The sequence below is a fragment of the Phaseolus vulgaris genome, chromosome 7, assembly GCF_051622355.1.
Source record: "Phaseolus vulgaris cultivar YP4 chromosome 7, ASM5162235v1, whole genome shotgun sequence".
NCBI lineage: Eukaryota > Viridiplantae > Streptophyta > Magnoliopsida > Fabales > Fabaceae > Phaseolus > Phaseolus vulgaris.
This window is the reverse complement of record NC_143504.1, coordinates 53,567,379-53,586,570: the sequence shown is the minus strand read 5'-3', so window position 1 is coordinate 53,586,570 and position 19,192 is coordinate 53,567,379. Positions and strand designations below refer to the sequence as shown.

At 31.1% G+C, this 19,192-nt stretch overlaps 1 protein-coding gene and 1 long non-coding RNA gene across 3 annotated transcripts; both read left to right on the top strand.

Moving 5' to 3' along the window:
- The first annotated feature begins 5,831 nt into the window (after positions 1-5,831).
- LOC137830231 (uncharacterized) lies at positions 5,832-8,694 on the top strand. Of its 2 annotated transcripts, none has more exons than XR_016522870.1 (5): positions 5,832-6,610; positions 6,892-7,044; positions 7,572-7,647; positions 8,014-8,169; positions 8,377-8,694. It is a non-coding gene; the product is annotated as an uncharacterized LOC137830231 (long non-coding RNA). The 2 variants fall into 2 exon arrangements; XR_016522871.1 differs by having other exon boundaries at positions 8,372-8,694.
- Positions 8,695-9,962: 1,268 nt separating this feature from the next.
- On the top strand, positions 9,963-13,341 carry LOC137829416 (uncharacterized). The gene is made up of 6 exons (XM_090304851.1): positions 9,963-9,998; positions 10,538-10,681; positions 10,920-11,122; positions 12,184-12,304; positions 12,382-12,467; positions 12,555-13,341. Exons 1-6 carry the CDS (start codon positions 9,963-9,965, stop codon positions 12,721-12,723), a joined length of 759 nt encoding a protein of 252 aa, XP_090160977.1. The 3' UTR covers positions 12,724-13,341.
- Positions 13,342-19,192: the final 5,851 nt, after the last annotated feature.

The following is a 19,192-nucleotide window of genomic DNA, read 5'->3' as shown; positions in this document are numbered from 1 at the left end:
GAATGATTTAGGGTAAACTTCCATGAAACCTGGCTATGCATTGAAGGTATGTAGCTCCACATGGAAGTAGGGGTATAATGTAGGATATATAAGCTATAGTTGCACTATTGTTTCAGGTCTCACAAAAAATAGTGTCATTATGGTTAACCAATGTTCTGTGAAAAGAAAAACAAGCAGAGATTCTAATGTGAGTATAAGTAATGGCAAAAGACATGGCAGGGGGTGAGTTGAGTATTAAAGGCATAGCAGATGATGTAGTGATTGAAATCTACTATATAAGGGAATAAAATACTAAGCTAGAATATAACAAAAATTATTATCAGATATATAACAATGGAAAGTAAAGATGCGAGGGTGTAAAATAGCAGTGGACTAGTATCCAAACACAGTTGGTATCAATGATCGTGGGGGACATAAGGTCGGGAGTTATGTGAGGATAAATATAGGAAATGAGGAAGTATGATGTAGGGGGTGAATATGGTAGTGAACTATTGTATGGTAGCAGTAGTGTAAATAAGGTATAAAGTAGATGGGGGTGATAACTCTTTATCTGTTCCTACTTTTATAGACAAATTGCATTTCCTAAGTGCTTCTTTTGTTGTTATTCTTTACTTTTAGTATAGATTTTTATTTTTAATGTTAGATAAGTGTTTTAGTATGAATTGACTTAATTCTTTGTTTTTGAGCTGAATTTTTGTACTTTATTGACTAGTACTCATAGTTTGAACCTTGTAGGTAGCATTTTCAGATAAACAATTGGATGAGTAGATGACTGAATTTTGAAGCTGTAATGAAGACATGAAGATTGGAATACAAAACAGTGAATAAGATGTACAACAGCTGCAACAGTTTAGTTTATTTCTTAGAATTTGTATATAGGGGTGGAATTGCAATTTCACATGCTGCAGTGAAGCGGACCCACATTAGTTCATCAGTTTAGGCCCATGATTTTGAATGTTTCAGACATTATAAATAAGCATTGATTGAAGTAAAACAGGGACACACTTAGATTTGAGAATTAGAAGTAGAATACACTTTTACATTTTTCAGTTTTCTTTTAATTTTTGGTTTTTACAGGTAGTGGAATTCTCTGCCTTTTCTCCAAGAATTGTTCGGTTCATCTTCTCCATTGCACTTCTGCATTTTTTTTATTGTTTCTAGTTCTTCCAAGTTTCGATATCAACATACAACTGCATAGAGATTTCAGAGTGATCAAATTCATCGAACAAGAGTAGTATTCCTAGTTAGTTTACTGTTTTCTGTTTTAATTGTTTTCTATTTTCAGTTCCATTTTCATTCTTAGTTTGATCTCGTTCATGCTTTCATATCTGCTACGAATTACAGTTTCCTTACTTTTACATTCAGTTTTAATGTTCATTTGCTTCAAATCTAAATAGCAATTTCAATTTTTGGTTTAGTTAGATTTTTCAGTTTCTGGTTGTTCTAGTTAATACAGTTTTTACAATTGATAATTGTTTCTGGTTTAATTCCTGTTTTAGTTCAGTTCGGTTTCATATTTCTTTTGATGCCTACTTTCAATTCAACTCTTTAATGTTTCTTTTCGAATTAATTGAAATTTCTTGTTCATACATTCAATTTCAGCTTCTCACAAAAAAAGTTCATTCTGTTTCTGTTTTCTGTTAAAACCGTCAATCTCGTTAATTGCTATTCATATGTTTCTAATTTGATATTTTTTTAGCATTCTGTCTTGCTAGTTTCAATTCTACAACTGCATTTTTAAGTTTTCAATTCTATCTTTGTTTTTCAATTCTGTGTTGGTTTATTCATTTACATTTTTACTTCCATTCATATATGTCATTGTTCATTGTTTCCACCATTCAATTATTTTAATCCGTCAAAGAGAAAGTATCAAATAATGGACCTGTTTAGCATGTGTTCCAGGATTCGACCTAAATTAACCTCTTTACTCACGCAAAAATCCACCTAGATACATTGAAAGTTTACTCACGCAAAGGGAATCTAAGTTTAATACTAGCAGCACACCCAAGCTATGCTGCATGCATAGAATGTTGTGAGAGAAGAAAGAAGAGTAAATTCATGCAATTTGCCAATGGCTGCTATCACAGAAGCGTTACAGTAATATAAGGTGAAGAATTTTGTAGTGACTCTAAAGACCTCAAATGGTTGATGGTGTCTATAGGATGTGGAACTGCAAAAGCTGTTGGCCATGGTGCTCTAGCTGTAGACAAGTCCTCAACAACAACTACGTTGAGTAGGATCATGCCTACAACTAATGTTTATGGTCTATATAGCATGACCGTGACACGTGACACGGATAGTGATATGATAAGAACACAAAAATACACATAATTTCTAAAATGTATGATACGGGGACACAGATCTATATATTATATGAATTTACAATAAAAATTTATTTGCACAAATATATTTTAGATTTTTTGAAACATAAGATGTTTTTCATAGCTGATTCAAAAGGATTTATCCTTATTTTTATAATTATATTAAAAATTTATATAATAAGTTTGAGATTTTAAAAAATTAATATTTTTTTTCTTAAAATTATGTTAGAATTGTCATAAATCTAACAAATATTTTTTTAATAAAAAACTTTTTCGAAACAATTCCCTTTCAAGACCTTGCATTCCACATCTATTAGTAGACCATGCAGAGTAACCTTATTGAATCTCCCTTGTCGAATATATTGTGAAAATTTAGTAGGAAGATCCTACAACAATATCGAAATAATAAGAAAATAGAAATGAAGTAGAATATAATACAGAACATTTTTAAATAAATCAATTTTATACTAACCAGATAATTGAGTTTGATACTTAATCGAGACAACTTTATGGAAAAATGATCGAAGGGACCAATGCTTAAGGGTTCCTTCCCTTCAATTTCTTCCAAATAACGTTTACTCCACTCTGAGGGACGTCATCCATATAAACAGTTATATGGAAGGCGTTGTGACCCACATATTGGAATAAAATGTAGTTATCATCTATGAAACCATAAAAATCAAACAAATTAAACCATCCACTCAATATTTTCGGCGACAATAAATTTTTGTTATATTCCACTATATGAACGTTTCCTTCTGAATCAGCCAGGGTCTACTCCTTTCCCAGTTCTTTTTTAAACTCGATGGCGAAAGCCCGATCTACATAACTAAGCTATTGTTTTTTAAATAAAGAAAAAAATGTCAACAAATGAAGAAAATGTTGAAAAGAAGAAATTTTGGAAAAAAAAGATAAATATACATACTTCACCATGGCTGTTCATAAACCAAAAGACTCCTCTTGTTTGAAGTCTAATGATTTCTCATTAAATGAGTAATGAAGAAAACACCAAAAACTCAGTAGGAGAGAAAAAGAATAATAAAGAAACCACCAGAAAGAAAGTAGTAGAACACCAGAAAAAAAGTAGCAAAAAAGAATATTTTATAGAAGATTTAAGCATAAATGAGTACGGTTGTAAATAATAAAAAACACCACAATGTTATGACCTTTGGTTTGTCCAATGTCTATTTCATTTCAAGTACATCATTAATTAATTAATAATCATTTAATAATATTAAAAAATAACAATTAAACTGAATTATAACAAACATATTACAATATAATAATACAAAATACGTAATTATATAATATATATAATATTATATATTATGTATATAAATTTTTTAATATTTAATTATAATAAGAATAAAGTTTAATATTATGTAGTCTTGGAACCTACTTATTGTCACTAATAGGTAGCATTGTATTTCCCCTGAGGGAATAGAAGTTTGAGAAACACACCTCGAATCTGATGCACAGCAGTTAGCTACTAGTGGAAACATCAGATTTAAATGATAGGAAAATGATTTTTTGAACCCATTACTCTATCTTACACTCCATTAAATATTAATATTTTATTTTTTTTAATTTTTTTAATTTTAAAAATTATTTAAATATTTTGTATTTTATTTATATTTTTATTAAAAGTATTGTTTTATTTTTTTAATATTTTTTATTATAAATATTAATATTTTGTTACGGATGTAAGTGGGATTGAAAATATTATTGGAAAATTTTTGTGTAGGATTATAATTTCTAAAGTTAACGGGGATGTATTTTACAGCTTACAACTTTCATAATTTGAAAAGCTAGAATGATTGTAGACAGTTTTGATAGATATACTCTACTGACAAGAGAGGCAATCAGGATTCTGGAGGGTTGATGAGAATATATTGTTTATTAAAATGGAATTAAACGTAAAGTAAAAATAAAGTATTGTTTTTACCGAAATAGATAGATTTTAAAATAATATTATAGGGATAAGTTGCATCATAGGGTCAATGTTACAGGAGAAGTTGTGTTTTACCGATTTTGATTTAAGTTAAACTTAAGTTATTTTTATATTAGATTGAAGTCGTGTACCTTTAAACAAACTTCTACATGGATTATATTTCTTAATTTTAATGTAGAGTTTCTTATAACAGTCTATTATTAAAAAAATTGTTTATACACAATATATATTTTTATATGAAAATGTTATTTGTTAAATTTAAAATTAATATTGTGCAATTAAGAAATAAATAAGAATAGTAGGTAATTTTTTAGAAATTAGTAATTAAATGTGAGAATTTTTTTTAAAAAAAGTGGCACTATAAATTTGACCACGAAATGAATAAAAGGGAAAGTTAATAATGTAAATTGTAATTAAATTATAATAGAAATTCTATTACATCACGTCAACTAATTTATCTATTAGATAATGTGTCATAAGGTCGTCTTCTTGTTTGTTTTCTAGACATTCATGGAGGGTGATATTCGGAAGGAAGTGAAGGTGAATCATTTATTGTCTTTGTCGTTATCATTGTCAACTTTGCTGATATAAAAATCGTTTTCACCTTTAATATTAGGTCTTGTGATTTATAGCTTCATTTTCTTACACTATCCCACAAAATAATCAAACAAATGTTATATATATATATATATTATATTATATGTGTGAAGCTAATTTTCATGCTATTCTTGATCAATCCTATAATTTATATATTTTAACATATTTATTTTTCTTATAATTTTTTTATAAAATTACGTATTGATCTTGTTTTTTTTAATAATTACACAATAATAATTTTACATTTCATAAATAATATTTTTAGATAAACAAATAATAATAACATATTATTAATTTTTTTATATAGAATTGTATGTATTAATATTAACATAAATTATAAAATAATCTCATGTAAAAGTCGAGTCAAGGACATACGATTTTAACACAACTTCATTTAAAATAACAAAAGTATTAATTAAAATTAATCAAAATCGTGAGTTAAACTTAGCTTCTCCGCTTATACTAAAGTTGTGTTTTACTCTGACAAATCTTTACTCTCAAATTTAAAATAGTGTCATTTGTAAGACTTTTTCACAATGAAATCATACTATGTTAACACAATTTATTCATATAAATAATTTTTTATATGTGTCTATTTTAATAATTACTTTGTAAATACATTATTATGTTAAAAACCTTTAAAAAATATCACATTATATATGCCCAACTTTTTTATAATTCTCTATCTTATTCTAATTTTTTTAACTTTTAAAATTATTATTATATAATAATAATAGTAATAATAATAATAAAAACAATAAATATACTAATAATAATAATAGAACACTGTGCAGTTCTAGTCCTTTCCGTCATCTTTCTCACTACAAAAATCTATAATTTTAGTAGGGGTTTATTACTAGAGGTTATTATAACCTCTAGTAAGACATAGACTTAGTAGAGGTTTTCCAAACCCCTGATATGACATACACTTTGTAGAGCTTTTCTAAACCTCTAGTAATTTTCAAGGATTTTTTTTGAATGAGTGAGTAGTAGAATTTTTTAATTTTTTTTACCTTTCTCCTTTGTTAGTTTCTCCTTTTTTTTAGTTTTCTCCTTCATTTAATCTAATCCCCAATTCCCATTTTTCGATCACCTCCAAGGATTCACCTCCGACTCCAAAGAATCATCCCTCAAGAGAGGATTAGACACCACCGAAGATTCTTCTCACACAGCAATTCCCCTCAAACACGGTCGTATTGGCAATGTCATCCCTCACCGCGCCGATCTCCATGCGGCCGTTCAAATTCAAAACCCTACTCCTCCTCCTCCTCTTCCTCTCTCCCAGCCTCCGCCACATGCCGCTACCAATGGAGACCCTCACGCTGTGGAAGGGCAGAGGAAGCACCCGGTGTTTGACTCCGATTTTCTGTCCAGGGCTCTCGGTGAAGCTGAATCGTTCTTTCCGCAGAATTCAGGCGATAACGACTTTAACTTTGACGTAGAACCTGGAGATTTTAGTGCACCTTATCTATCGCTGAATGATTATCGGAGGACTCGGAAAGTGGAACGTTTTCGACAGATAACGAAGGAAAGCGCTACTCACTATGCTTGATTCACCTCGGAGGAGACCACAAACGAAAGGTCGTCGTCTTCTGCTGCGCCTCTAGGAATCGAGGATTCCACATCTCCGTTTTCGATCTCGATGAAGGCGATCAAAGAGGGAGGCGAAAAAGAAGCTTGTTTGTTTTTACATCACTGCACGTGGTCACAACATGGAGGTCCTTGTTTTAAAGGACTGTAGGTAAGTGCTGCGTGAACTCTTTACTAAAGATGCTGAGCTTGAATCAGTTGATGTTTGATTAACCATTCACCACTCATTGCGCATTGATTAATCATTATTTCTGACTTTTGGTTAACTGTTAGTCCCTCTTTGAGAATGACAACCATTATTTATAAATTTGTTAGTTCTTTCTAACTTGGAATTATGTTTGCTAGGAAATCTCAAATTCTGATCTCCTTGTTATCTTTCGTTACCAAATATTATTTTTCACTCTCTTGTTATTTATGTTTCTTAATGTGCAGAAAATTAACCAATGCATCAATAAAAGTCATTGCTGAGCACTGTCCTGGGTTGTGTACACTCGATCTTATGTATTTTGGACAACTTGACGGATTTATCCATGGGATATCTTACAAATATTTCCATACATTGAAGCTCTGCCGTAATCCATTCAGGTGCTTTTTTGTTTTCTGATATTTTCTCTTTCTCTTTATACATTTGCACATTACTTTTGCTAGTTTCTGATATTTCCCGTCTCATTATAAGTTTGCTGTAATCTGTCTTATCTTTGAAAGATAGATTCTTTTGTAGGAGGTTACAGTTTTTAAATAAGATCATAATGTTTGTTCCTGTGGTAATATGAATTCTATGTAGGAGTGGTTAATTAATAATTTCAAATTTGTTTTGGATATTGCTCTGATGACTTTCTCGACTTGAGTTAGATTTCAGAAGTGTTTTTAAACAATTTTGATCACATGAATTGATAATGATTTTGTAGCATTTGAAATGTCAGGAGTATTTTCTATTATGGGTCTGATCGACACGCTCCTTGTCACCAAGAGATTTGAGAAAATTCTTCTATGCATCTGTTATTATCACCATTTTTGCATATGATACAATTGGTGTTACTGGGATGCTGATAAAGAGATCTCTTATTAATTCTTGTCGATGAATAAATTTAACACAATTTTTTCTCCACTAGTGATGAAGCAATTGCTGGATTTTTGGAGATTGTTGGAGAGTCCTTAAAAGAACTTGCACTTAATAATGTTAAGAAGGTGCGTTTTTAAATTTCCTTGTTGACTTTCCCTCGATTGGCTCATATCTTACACACTTTAATAACCAAGCCCCTGATTAATTACATTATTATTATTATTATTATTATTATTATTATCAGTTTAACCTAAAAATTAATGATCGTGCCTATTATATTTCTGGTTTTTGGCATAATATGAAACAATCTCTCCCAATTGGAGGAAGACAACGTGTAATCAACTGACTCTTTAATATTACTTAATGAATTAAGGTCGTTGTTAATGTTTATTCTATTTGGTTTTCAATTAGCATTTTGGTTGTATTGACGAACAAAATCTTATTTATAATGTTTTATTTTCTGACTGTATGACACATTTGGTTTAATTCAGGTTAGGCACCATACAGCCTTATCACTTGCTAGTCATTAAAAAAATTTGCATACTCTAGATCTGTCCTGGTGCAGAAAGTTGACAGACAATGAGTTGGGTTTGATTGTAGATAGCTGCTTCTCACTGAGGTTGCTTAAACTTTTTGGATGCTCACTGGTAAATATGTTTTCATTTAACTGAACTTAAAGGCATTTCTGTGATGAATCTCCACTGGTCATAGAAAAATATATAACATTGTCGTATTAGAAGTCTTTATAAGAAGAAATAAGATGATTTTGTAGGAAAAGGTTTATTGATCTCGTCTTTGTTCTTGGATGTTACCGTTCTTTATTAGCTTAGTAATTACTTGTTCATATAGTGCAGAAAGAGGATGTCCATCATTCTATTTCTACTTTCCAGAGGCCAAAGCATCAAGGCAGCAGCAAAAGCACTTGAGAGCAATAAAGAATTATATTAACTTTTAAAGTATTGTACTACCATGACAACCACCTACCCACTTTGTCTTTATTCTTCTATTCTCTCTGTATTTGTGTAATAATAGTGCCTAAGGGAGGACAATGTCAAATTAATGTGTTTAGTAGTCATCTTTCTTTTTTGTTTAGCTTCTAATACTTATTTTTGGGAGAGCTGCATGTTAATATATTTTAGTGAATTAATTATCTATTTAAGATGAATTAACTAGAAGAATGGTTAATTAAGTCAACATATAAACTATTTTACTATTCTTTTGGTAATCTCCTTAAATTGGAAATACACTTCCGTGCAATAATTCTCCCTTCAATCTTTCATTTACTTGTATATGGTATGTCCATTGATTCATTCTAGTTTCTTTTGATGCAATCACCATTTGAATTGCAACTAGCTCTTTATTGTAGGTGGTGCATTTCCCAGACTAATAATCACCTTCAGGTTCAAGCTGAGACCTTCATTTTTCTCTGTTTTGATCAACATTTTTTTTTCACCTAGCATTTGTTCAGATTATATGGATTCATTTGTTATGATATCTCAATTTTTCATGTATAATTATTCATTCTTTTACAATGTACTGTATTGATTCTAATTATATTCAATTCTGAAAAGTATACTTTCTTACTTTGGTTCTAATTATATCAGATTTATTTTTATCATATCACTAACTTTTAAATTGGTAACTAATATAAAAAAATGTATGGTTTTTATTAGTATGTGTTAAATCGATTATGTCATAGATACTGAAATTTAAATATAATAAATGTACAATCAATTATTTTAGTTAGTAGGAACTATACACATTTAACCGATTAAGACAAATAAATATTTGATTAAATTTTTTAATTATACTCAAATGAAAAATGCTACGTATTTACTATTACACTGGTAACAGCATGACGCATTTGAATTTTTATTGCAATTCACATTATTTATAGTGATGTTGATATTTAGTTATGATTCATTTATATATTTAATAGTTTTCATTCATTTGAAAAAAAAGAGTGATGTTCTTAAATGTCCTAAAATAATAATCAATTAAAAAATTGCTTAAAAATTAGTTTTTATATTCGTAGTATATAAATTATAATATTTAGTATTAGAAAGAAGATAAAAGAGGATTAGGCACCAGATTAATCAAATTCTCTCTAATAAATTTATTAGCACACATGTTTATATATTTTAATTTAAAAATATTTGAATCTCTTTGAATATTTGTTATCGCTAAAGCCAAAAACATTTTGAATAAACATATATAGACTTTGCTTATGTAATATATGGAAAGCGTATATTTAAAAATGTAAATTATACTTTTAGATAAAAATTTATTTGTAATTTATTTTATTATATTTAAATTTTTATTATTTATCACCTACTTTTTTTATATATACAACTCCTAAAAGTAATGGGAATTTTCAACTGTCGAAAATAGTGAATGTTTTCAAATTGTTGAAAATAGCGGGGGTTTTAAACTGCCGAGAATGGTGGAGTTTTCAAAACTGTCGGAGATAGTGGGGGTTTTCAAAAACCGCTGGGAATTGCGGGGGTTTTGAAAACCGCCGGGAATAACAGGGGTTTTCAGAACCGCCGGGAATAACAGGGGTTTTCAGAACTGCCGGGAATAGCGACGCTGGATCTTCCAGGGGAAAGGCAAACTGCGGGTAATGCACTTAACGGGGGTTAAAACCGCTGGTAACGCCAAATATAACCCCTGTTAAAAATAATTTTTTTTTGTAGTGTCTCATTCATGTTACGACCCTCGCCATACCAATCACTACTACTTAAACACAGTCCTCGTTCTTTCACTTTGCTTCAGTGCTTCTTCTCCCCAAATCTAAACCTCGCAGTTCTTCACCCTCTCATACATCAATTCTTCATCCAGAAACCTCTCCCCGTTCCTTCACAATTATTTTTCCGCAAAAAATCTCTGATCCTTTAGCGCCCCTCTCATTTCTCCGAAATGTCGAACTCCAGTGGTTCTTACTCCAACAGAACCACCAGTTTCGAGCCTTTCTACAGTCCTCCAGTTTTTCGAAAACTGCAGTGAGAGTAGCAGAAACAGTTCAACTCTGACTCGGTCGAACCGGATTTGCAAACCGGTTCTTACGAACCGGCATTGTCCACCACTGCCAGTCTCAGTAATCTGGATCGCCTTTTGGACGCATTCACACCCTTCGTCCCTGCTCACTCGTCCTACAAGGTCTTCAATCTAATCGTTTAATTGACATGCTTTCATTTGTGTTCCTTGTTTCTTAGGCTACTAACTTTCAAGTTTCATAATGCTTTTGCAATGTTTTGTAACTGTTCTTCTTTTTATTTTGAAAAGTAAAATTGCACATAATTGCATGCTTGGTAATGATTGGTATTTTAATTGTTTATTTTATCACTTCCTTTGCTTGTTTGTGGTAACTTGTGGGGCTTGGCTTTGGATTGTGCAGCCTAAAATGAAAGGATGCGGAACTCGTTACTCCAGTTCCAACAATAGGACTGGTCGCCTATATATTGTGCTCGAGGATCTGTGGGAATCCTACACAGAATGGATCGCCTATGGTGTAGAGGTGCCAGTAAGCCATGCCGGAGGGGAGGACGCAAAAATATATTATACGCCCTCCCTCTCTGCAATTCAGCTATATGCTGAGAGGTAGTTTGTTTTTCTCCATTTTGGTTCACCAATGCTTATAATTTTTCTCCATTTGTCATAACTTTTTTTTTCTTTTTTTGTTATTGGTTTTGCGTCACATCAAACTTTTCTTTCAGCTTTGTCAAAATTGATTTTTAGTGATTTCCTACTTCTGCTTTGCTGTATTTTCTGACTCTGGTCATGGAACAACTTGTGTTCTCATATTGATATCATGTTGTTTTTATCTGTCCGGTATAACAAAATGGTGAGAACCAAAGATTCATGCTTGGTAGGATGGAATTTTGTCATTTTCTGTGATGCATATCGTATTGGCAGAAGTAATTCAGCACAACAGTTATAGTTTTCATGGCCTTTTATGCTTGAAGTGTTGCTTGACCTGTATCAATGCCTCACACTAATTTATACCAAAAAGTCATATTAGTGATAACCATTTATTGCCAACCAAGTTGTAACCTATCAGTTCACTGCGTCTACCTTCATTGAAGCAACTTGGTCAGTTAAATGGTTATCTGTTTAGAATTATGGTATAAATTTGTGTGAGGCCTTGATAAAGGGTGAAGCTTGATTCTTCACTATATTTGTGAATTCAAAAGGAATTTAGTTTTAGGTGTTAAAAGTTGATTGGCTAAACTTTTAATGGATCTTTCTATTTGCATTTCTCGTTGTTTACATTGGTTTGGTATTACTCAATTGTGAAGTTTTCCCAAGTGTTTGCACATCGACTTGAAAGTGTCACATGAAAGTCTACAGGACAACCATTCTATACACAAGATCACCATATTTTCTATTGTTGATGTCTCATTCCCTATTTATTTGATGGATTATAGATTTTGTGAAACTCTTTAGTAAATTTTATGTGTCAGATCTTCGTAATTTGGTAAATTTTTTGTAGTGGATGGATATTCCTTCCTCTATTTAACGCTCTCTCAACCTAATTATGCTTCCAGTTTCATGATATTGTTTTCCATTATTTCTTTGACAACATCATCATGCCCACCATTACGACGTTTAAGATGCTGCCTGGTTATTAACATCTTAATTGGTGACATGAAACTGTGTAGGAGACTTGAAGAGGACAATAGCGTTGTGTCTTCTCAGGAGACAAACTGCTCAGCTGAGGAGCTTGTCTATGAATTCTTCGAGGGAGCTCAGCCACATATTCGACCTCCTTTACATGATAAGGCAAGTCTCGTCCTTTCAGATCTACCTATTAAAATCTCCCCTTGATTTGGACACTAACAATTTCTTTTTCCTCCCAGGTTTCCATTCTTGCTTCTAAGTTTCCTTTACTCAAGAAGTGTAGAAGCTGTGATATATCACCTTCTAGTTGGTTTTCTGTGGCTTGGTAGGGGTTAAAAAGTTCGTCTGTTGTTGTAATTTAAGTTTTCACTTAATTGTTCTTTGTCCTCATGACAAATTGAACTTGGTCCAGGTATCCAATATATAAAATACCAGTCATATCATCAATCAAGAGGGTGGATGCATCTTTCCTGACCTACCATTCCCTGTCAACTGACTCCAGAAGTTGTTTCTCTCTTTCATTCTTAGTTTCTGACAATTTCAAGTACGCAAGTAGTGAAGTTCCCAACAATTGTACCTGATTTGGTATCGCTTTATATGTCACAGGGAAAAAGCAACCGAAGTTTAGTAGCAGGAAGGTTCGTGATGATGATGGATCCTTAAATATATCTCTTCCCACTTTTAGCCTTGCTGCTTATAAGTTGATAGGCTCAATGCTAGCTCCTAGTAGAGACTCTGAATGGCAGAAAGTGGACTCTCTATTGGAAGTTGCTACTGACTGGTTACAGAATTTGCAGGCAAACCACCCAGATTACCTCTACTTTGTTAGCCACCGTACCATGTAGAGATAAATAAGAAAGATTCAAAATACTCTTCCTTATACATTCAGAGTCAGAGAAGTTCCTGCATAGAGAGTATAGCATCGAGATGAAACTGAATTGATATGCTGAAACATTCTTACTAAGTAGATTCAGTCTCAATTGTGTTATTTTCTGTTTGTCCATAGGAGTTGTTGTATATAGTACAGGTGACAACTTCTTGAGTTTAGTAGTGATTTTCAGACATGTTGTTAATGATTGGACTATATTAAAGTCCCATGAGAAGTGGTAGGCAATAGGAATATGTATGCCTTAAGAGCAAGAGATGAAAGAAAGGCAGTATAGGAAATTAAGAGTATAAGGCCCCGCTTTTTGTTTTTTTTCCCTTATTTGGGGCAATTCAAAATTTTGATTCCGGGAATGAGGATAAATATGCATCTTGTCCATTTGCTCTGGGGTCTATTGATATTAAAGTCAGACAAAAGTTATCGATAACTTGAAAAAAACTCGTTTTCTTTATTTTCTATAATACATTCATACTCAGTATCTGGACACAGTTTTTCTTAGTGGACTTCATGCTCATATATGGCTTATTGTCTTTTTAAAGCGATAAGGAAAATACGAATTTACGCAGAAAATGGACGCGAGTAATACGATATTTAATAATCTGTAGTACAGTCCCTCCTAAACTAGTAACTACATAATCTCATGGTTGTAACTTACAAAGTGTTGGGTTTTGCTCCCAAAGTATCTATTTAAAAAGTCCAAAACACAAGTTCATTTTGTCTCATTTAACCCAAGAAGCAAGAAAAATAGTTAACATGTTTAGGTTGAAATTTGCCGATAGGTTTACGACCTACTATTCTTAATTTTGACCGTTGAGAAGTATGTGGTTGGAGAAATCAATTTCACGTTATTGCTCTACTTTAGGTTTCTTTTTCTTTGTTCTTCAAATTTTGAAAGTGTTATTGCTTTGATGTATTGGCTAGTTGTAAACACTTGTTTGTCTATTTGATCTAACTCTCTTGTATCTGTATTTGATCTTGGTGAAACTTGATTAACTGACTTATGTCCGTGGGTTTTTACTTCTCACATGCACAATGTTTCCCCATGTTAAAAATATTGGTGGGTCTTTTGTAATTATTGTTGTCATTTTCTATTATTGTTACTCCTCACATATTCTTGCAATTTTGGTGAAATGATTTTTATTGCATACTTTGGTACTTTTGCTTATTATGTTATTGTTTTCCTTATTAGAGTGGCATTAGAGTTCCTTAGTTTTGGGCTATATTTACTTGCTTGAATGATAGAGACAAATACAAAGATGATTGTTTTAAATTGTCCAAATTATCATTTGTGGAAGGGCAAGATGAAAGACTTGCTGTTTGCGAAGAAATTTCATATTCCTATCTTTACTACTCGAAAATCGGATTCTATGTCTGATGGATAATGGGACTTTGAGCACCAACAAGTGTTTCATTTTATTCGGCAATATGTAAAAGACAACTTTTGTAATAACATTGCTAATGAGACACATGCTAAAACTTTGTGGGAGAAGATTGGGTCCTTGTATGCTTCTAAGTCTAGTAATAATAAGTTGTATTTGTTGAATTACTTGATGAATTTAAGGTATAAGGAGATTTCTTCCATTTTATATCACTTAAATGAGTTTCAAGAGCTCTTAGATCAATTGTTATAAATGGGTATTGATAAACTCTTCATTCGCATCAAGTTTCTCAAACAAAACTAAGTTTCCCCTTCAAATGTAATACAGAGGAAAACCTAGGTCGAATCATGAGAACACGTGTCAATTGAATCTATTATTTTGTAATTTTTTTCCTTTCACAAATTCAAATTGGGGGGTTTAATGAGGTTTGTAATTGAAAATAAATAACAAAACAACAATAGAAACATTACAGAAAACTAAGATCAATGGTTATAAATGAGTATTGATAAACTCTTCATTCCCATCAAGTTTCTCAAACAAAACTAAGTTTCCCCTTCAAATGTAATACAGAGGAAAACCTAGGTCGAATCTTGAGAACACGTGTCAATTGAATCTATTATTTTGTAATTTTTTTCCTTTCACGAATTCAAATTGGGGGGTTTAATGAGGTTTGTAATTGAAAATAAATAACAAAACAATAGAAACATTACAGAAAACTAAGACAAAATAAAGTAACGAAGTACATCATCTAATGACAATCTTCTATTAGACTATCTAACAACAATCAAACTATAGAAACGAAAAATTAAATGGAATTATGCAAAATAATTAAATGAAAACTAGAAACATCATTCAAAAATTCGTATTATAATGGATAGAAACTAAAATTATAGTGATGAAACAAAAATAGAGTATATATTTGACAGTTCAAATATAACTATACTAGACTATTCAATGCATGAATGTAAAAGCGAATTAACAATACAAACTGAATTTAAGGCAACAAGTAAAACACATATGAATTCACAAATTATAAAGATTAAGGGTAACTATCATACGGTCTAATAAACCATCGTCTACCAGATTGTTTGGTAGATTTATCAATGAAAAACTCGGTGTCTAATCAATTTGTAAATGAAAAAAATGTAAAAGTGAAAAAACTATAAGCAACCGAAAATGTAAACAACAGAAATTGAAAGGAAACAATAGTATTCTTTAAAGCTTGAAACAAGAAAAATGTAAACAAATAATATATTAAAAAATATATTGTCTAATGAATTGAAAAGGTAACAACTTGGAGCAAAAAATAGAACATAATTAGAATTGAAATTATAATTAAAATACACTGAAGTTGAAAAGAATTAAATACATGAACTGAAATGTAAACACAAAAATTTTTAAAAAAAATTGTAATAATGAAAAAGAAATATTAATGTGAAACATCAAACAGAAACCATGGTCAATTTATCTTAAACTTTGAATGCGAAAAACAAAAATATGAATTCCTTGCTTAATGAAAACAAAGAACCAAACGGTTTATGTATCCAAAGAAAGCATTTCTTAATCAAGAACTGAATTCTAAAAAAATTAAGATCTAAAAAAATTAAGAGAAGAAAACAACTTGAATAGACAATAGTCTAACACGGTTTCATGCTTGATAACTTCCATTTCAAGAATTCAATAATCTTCCAATTTTAAATTTACATGACAGAAAACATAAAAGAAGATAAAATGTAATGGATAGAAGAATAAACACGAGACAAGGAAGAGAGAAAGTCAAGAATTTGAATAGCCAAGAACTATAAACTGTAAACTGAAAAATAGAGAACTAACTAAATTGTAATGTAAATTTGAAGTCATGTATGTAGTTATCTTAAGCTATTCCTTGTTTATAAGATTTTGAAACAACTAAAAATAAATGGACCTAAGTTGAACACTAAATTACAAAGAAATCCTATATTATATTGTCTTTTTGCCCGTAAACCGTTTAATGCATCAAACAGTCTACATTGAAGCTCCAAAAGTCAGAAATCTACTGCAAAAAGGATCAACTCAAATGGATATCTAAAAAAATATAAACGAATAAATCAACAATGGTCTATTAAAAAAATACAATGTTATATCTTTAAAATACAATTTTTAATATACTACGACTCTTATCTACTATAGAAAATACAAATCTATGCTAAAATTATAAATAAGAAAGATATTATGGAATAATATAAGCTTATAAAAACATGAAAAATTTAAGAGTTATCAGATATCAATTTTAATGATGAAGTTATAGGACAATGACTACTGCATACTCTACTTGTGTCTTGTGAGATATTTATTATTTCAATTACAAACTCAACCCCTAATAACATTGTTTCTTTCAAAATGAAAAAGTCTGGTCTTCTTAATGAAGAGATGAGAAGGAAGACTTATGGTTCTTCATCTTAGATTGAGGTGTTTGTCCCAAAAAAAAGGGAATATGTAAAAAAACGAATCGAAGGATGGTAGAGAGAAGAACAAGACCAAGTTTAGGTCAAGATACAAGAATGTGGAGTGCTATTATTATAATAAACCTAGGCACATTCAAAAGAAATTGTTTTTAATGGAAAAAATAGAACAATGGCAAGCAGAAAGAGAAGAATCATGATGATGATCATGTTACTACTATGACATGTGGTGATCTTGTTCCTCTTCGTGATTATGAGTTTGTCAATCTTGTATCAAATGAGAGCATGTGGATAATGATAGTGGTGCTACATTTCACGTTACGCCAAGGAATGAGTACTTCATATCTTACACTTTTGCTTGTAGTTGTGCATATTATTAATATTAGTGCTATAGTTGCATTGAATACCAAGGTGGTAGACAAAATATGGTTTTACCTGTTGTTTTAAATGCTAAGTTGTTGGAGTTAGATAAAACTGATTACAATGATATGTTGATATAATGACTAAGACATTGTCAAGGCAGAAGCTTAAAGCTTGTTGTGAGATCGTCGGATTGACGATCACATCCACGTATTCGTGAAGGGGAGATGTGTTGGGTTGAGCTCCCAACTATGCATCTAAAAAGCAAAAAACTTTTTAATCCCATTTTGTCTCACTTAATCCAAGTGGAGAAGGGTTTGATAGGTCAAGAGAAAGTGTTAATTTTCACAAACATTGAGAGAGAGAAAGAGAGGAGAAAATTGGTTGGATATTCACCGAACAACTTTAGTAAAATTATGATTTTCACTTTGTTCACCATTGAATCAAGCTGAAATTTGATAACAAGTTAAAGTTTAGCATTGTTACTCCATTTTAGGTTTTTCTTTCTTTATTTTTCAATTTTAGAAAGTTTTGATGTGTTGGCTGGTTCTAAATACTTGTTTGTGTATTTGACCTGATCCTTTTGTATATATATTTTATTTTAATAGAGCTTGATTGACTCCCTTGTACTTGTGAATTTTTACTTTCCATATAGAAAACATTGGTGTCTCTTTTATGATTTTTGTTATCATTTTCTAATCTTTTCCTCTTCAATTCTTGCAAGTTTGGAAAAATTCTTCCATGTACATACTTGATATATATTTTTATTCTATTATTGTTTTCCTATCTTAAACCACTCGTGCGACTACCCAAACACCCACAAGTCCCTCCTAGACTAAGAAGAAAAATGGTGTTTATTCCTGCACCCCTACATTTTGCTTCCTGCACCCCATTAGAAATGTGAATTGACAAAAATTAATCCTGGGAGGTTTTAAGAATCCAAGCATAGCATCTCCTTCTTCTCTGTCATTTTTTGTTGTCACTGTTCAGAGCAAGTGATGGTGAGTATTCTGTGCGATTTTTGTGATTTTAGAGCGCTCTTAGTGGACATAGACAAACATGTGTGATTTCCGACAACATTGTGATGGTTAGTGGGTGATTTTGGAAGAATTGTTCACAAAAAAGAAAGATAAAGTTTGTTTATTTTTCTTCCAAAATTAGTAATCCATAATATTTGTTGAAAAGACAAATGTTGAATGAAATGGAAGAGTAAATGCATATTATATTCCGGAAATGACAGTTGGTAACCTATTATTCCAAAGATAGTTTGTAACCATTTTAAAATATCCTTTCCATACCATATTTTATAAATTCGGAACATACTATTCCAAAAGTTAAAAAAATATGTTCCAAAAATAATATAGTTTTTTTATCTTCTAAATTTACTATTTTGAAAACACATTTTACTTATACAACACATATTCTAAAACCACCCAAAACTTAAAGCTGTCAAGGATATTTCAAAATATAGGTTACAAGAAGAAAAATATAGGGGTGCAGACACCTGAAGAAATATTGACCTTGTGGAGGTGGTGATGAAACCAGCACTCCGAATATCCAAAAAGTGATTGAGCTGCTCGAGGCAGAGGAAAAGTGAAAAGCGATTTTTAATTCTGATTTAAACTTTAATTAAACGCATGTTTTCCCCACCATATTTTTAACCTTTTTTGTTTCCTTCAAAAGAGACTTTGCCCAAACAATTTTTAAAATAAGTTCTTAAAAGTATAAGCAATCATTAGCAAAACTAAAGATAAAAAACTTATAGAAAAAGGCATAATGTTTTGGTCCCTTTTAGCCCAGTTTTTTTCATTGCCACTTCATAGTTATATATGTTTTTAATAATTTATAATGAAATGAATGACCTCTATACCTTCTTCAATCCTATGTTTATGCATGTGTTGCATTCATTCCATAGGCTGTTTTTTTTTTCTTTTTCCATTTTTACCTTATTTAATGTAGTACACCAATTTTCTAGTGTAAAAGA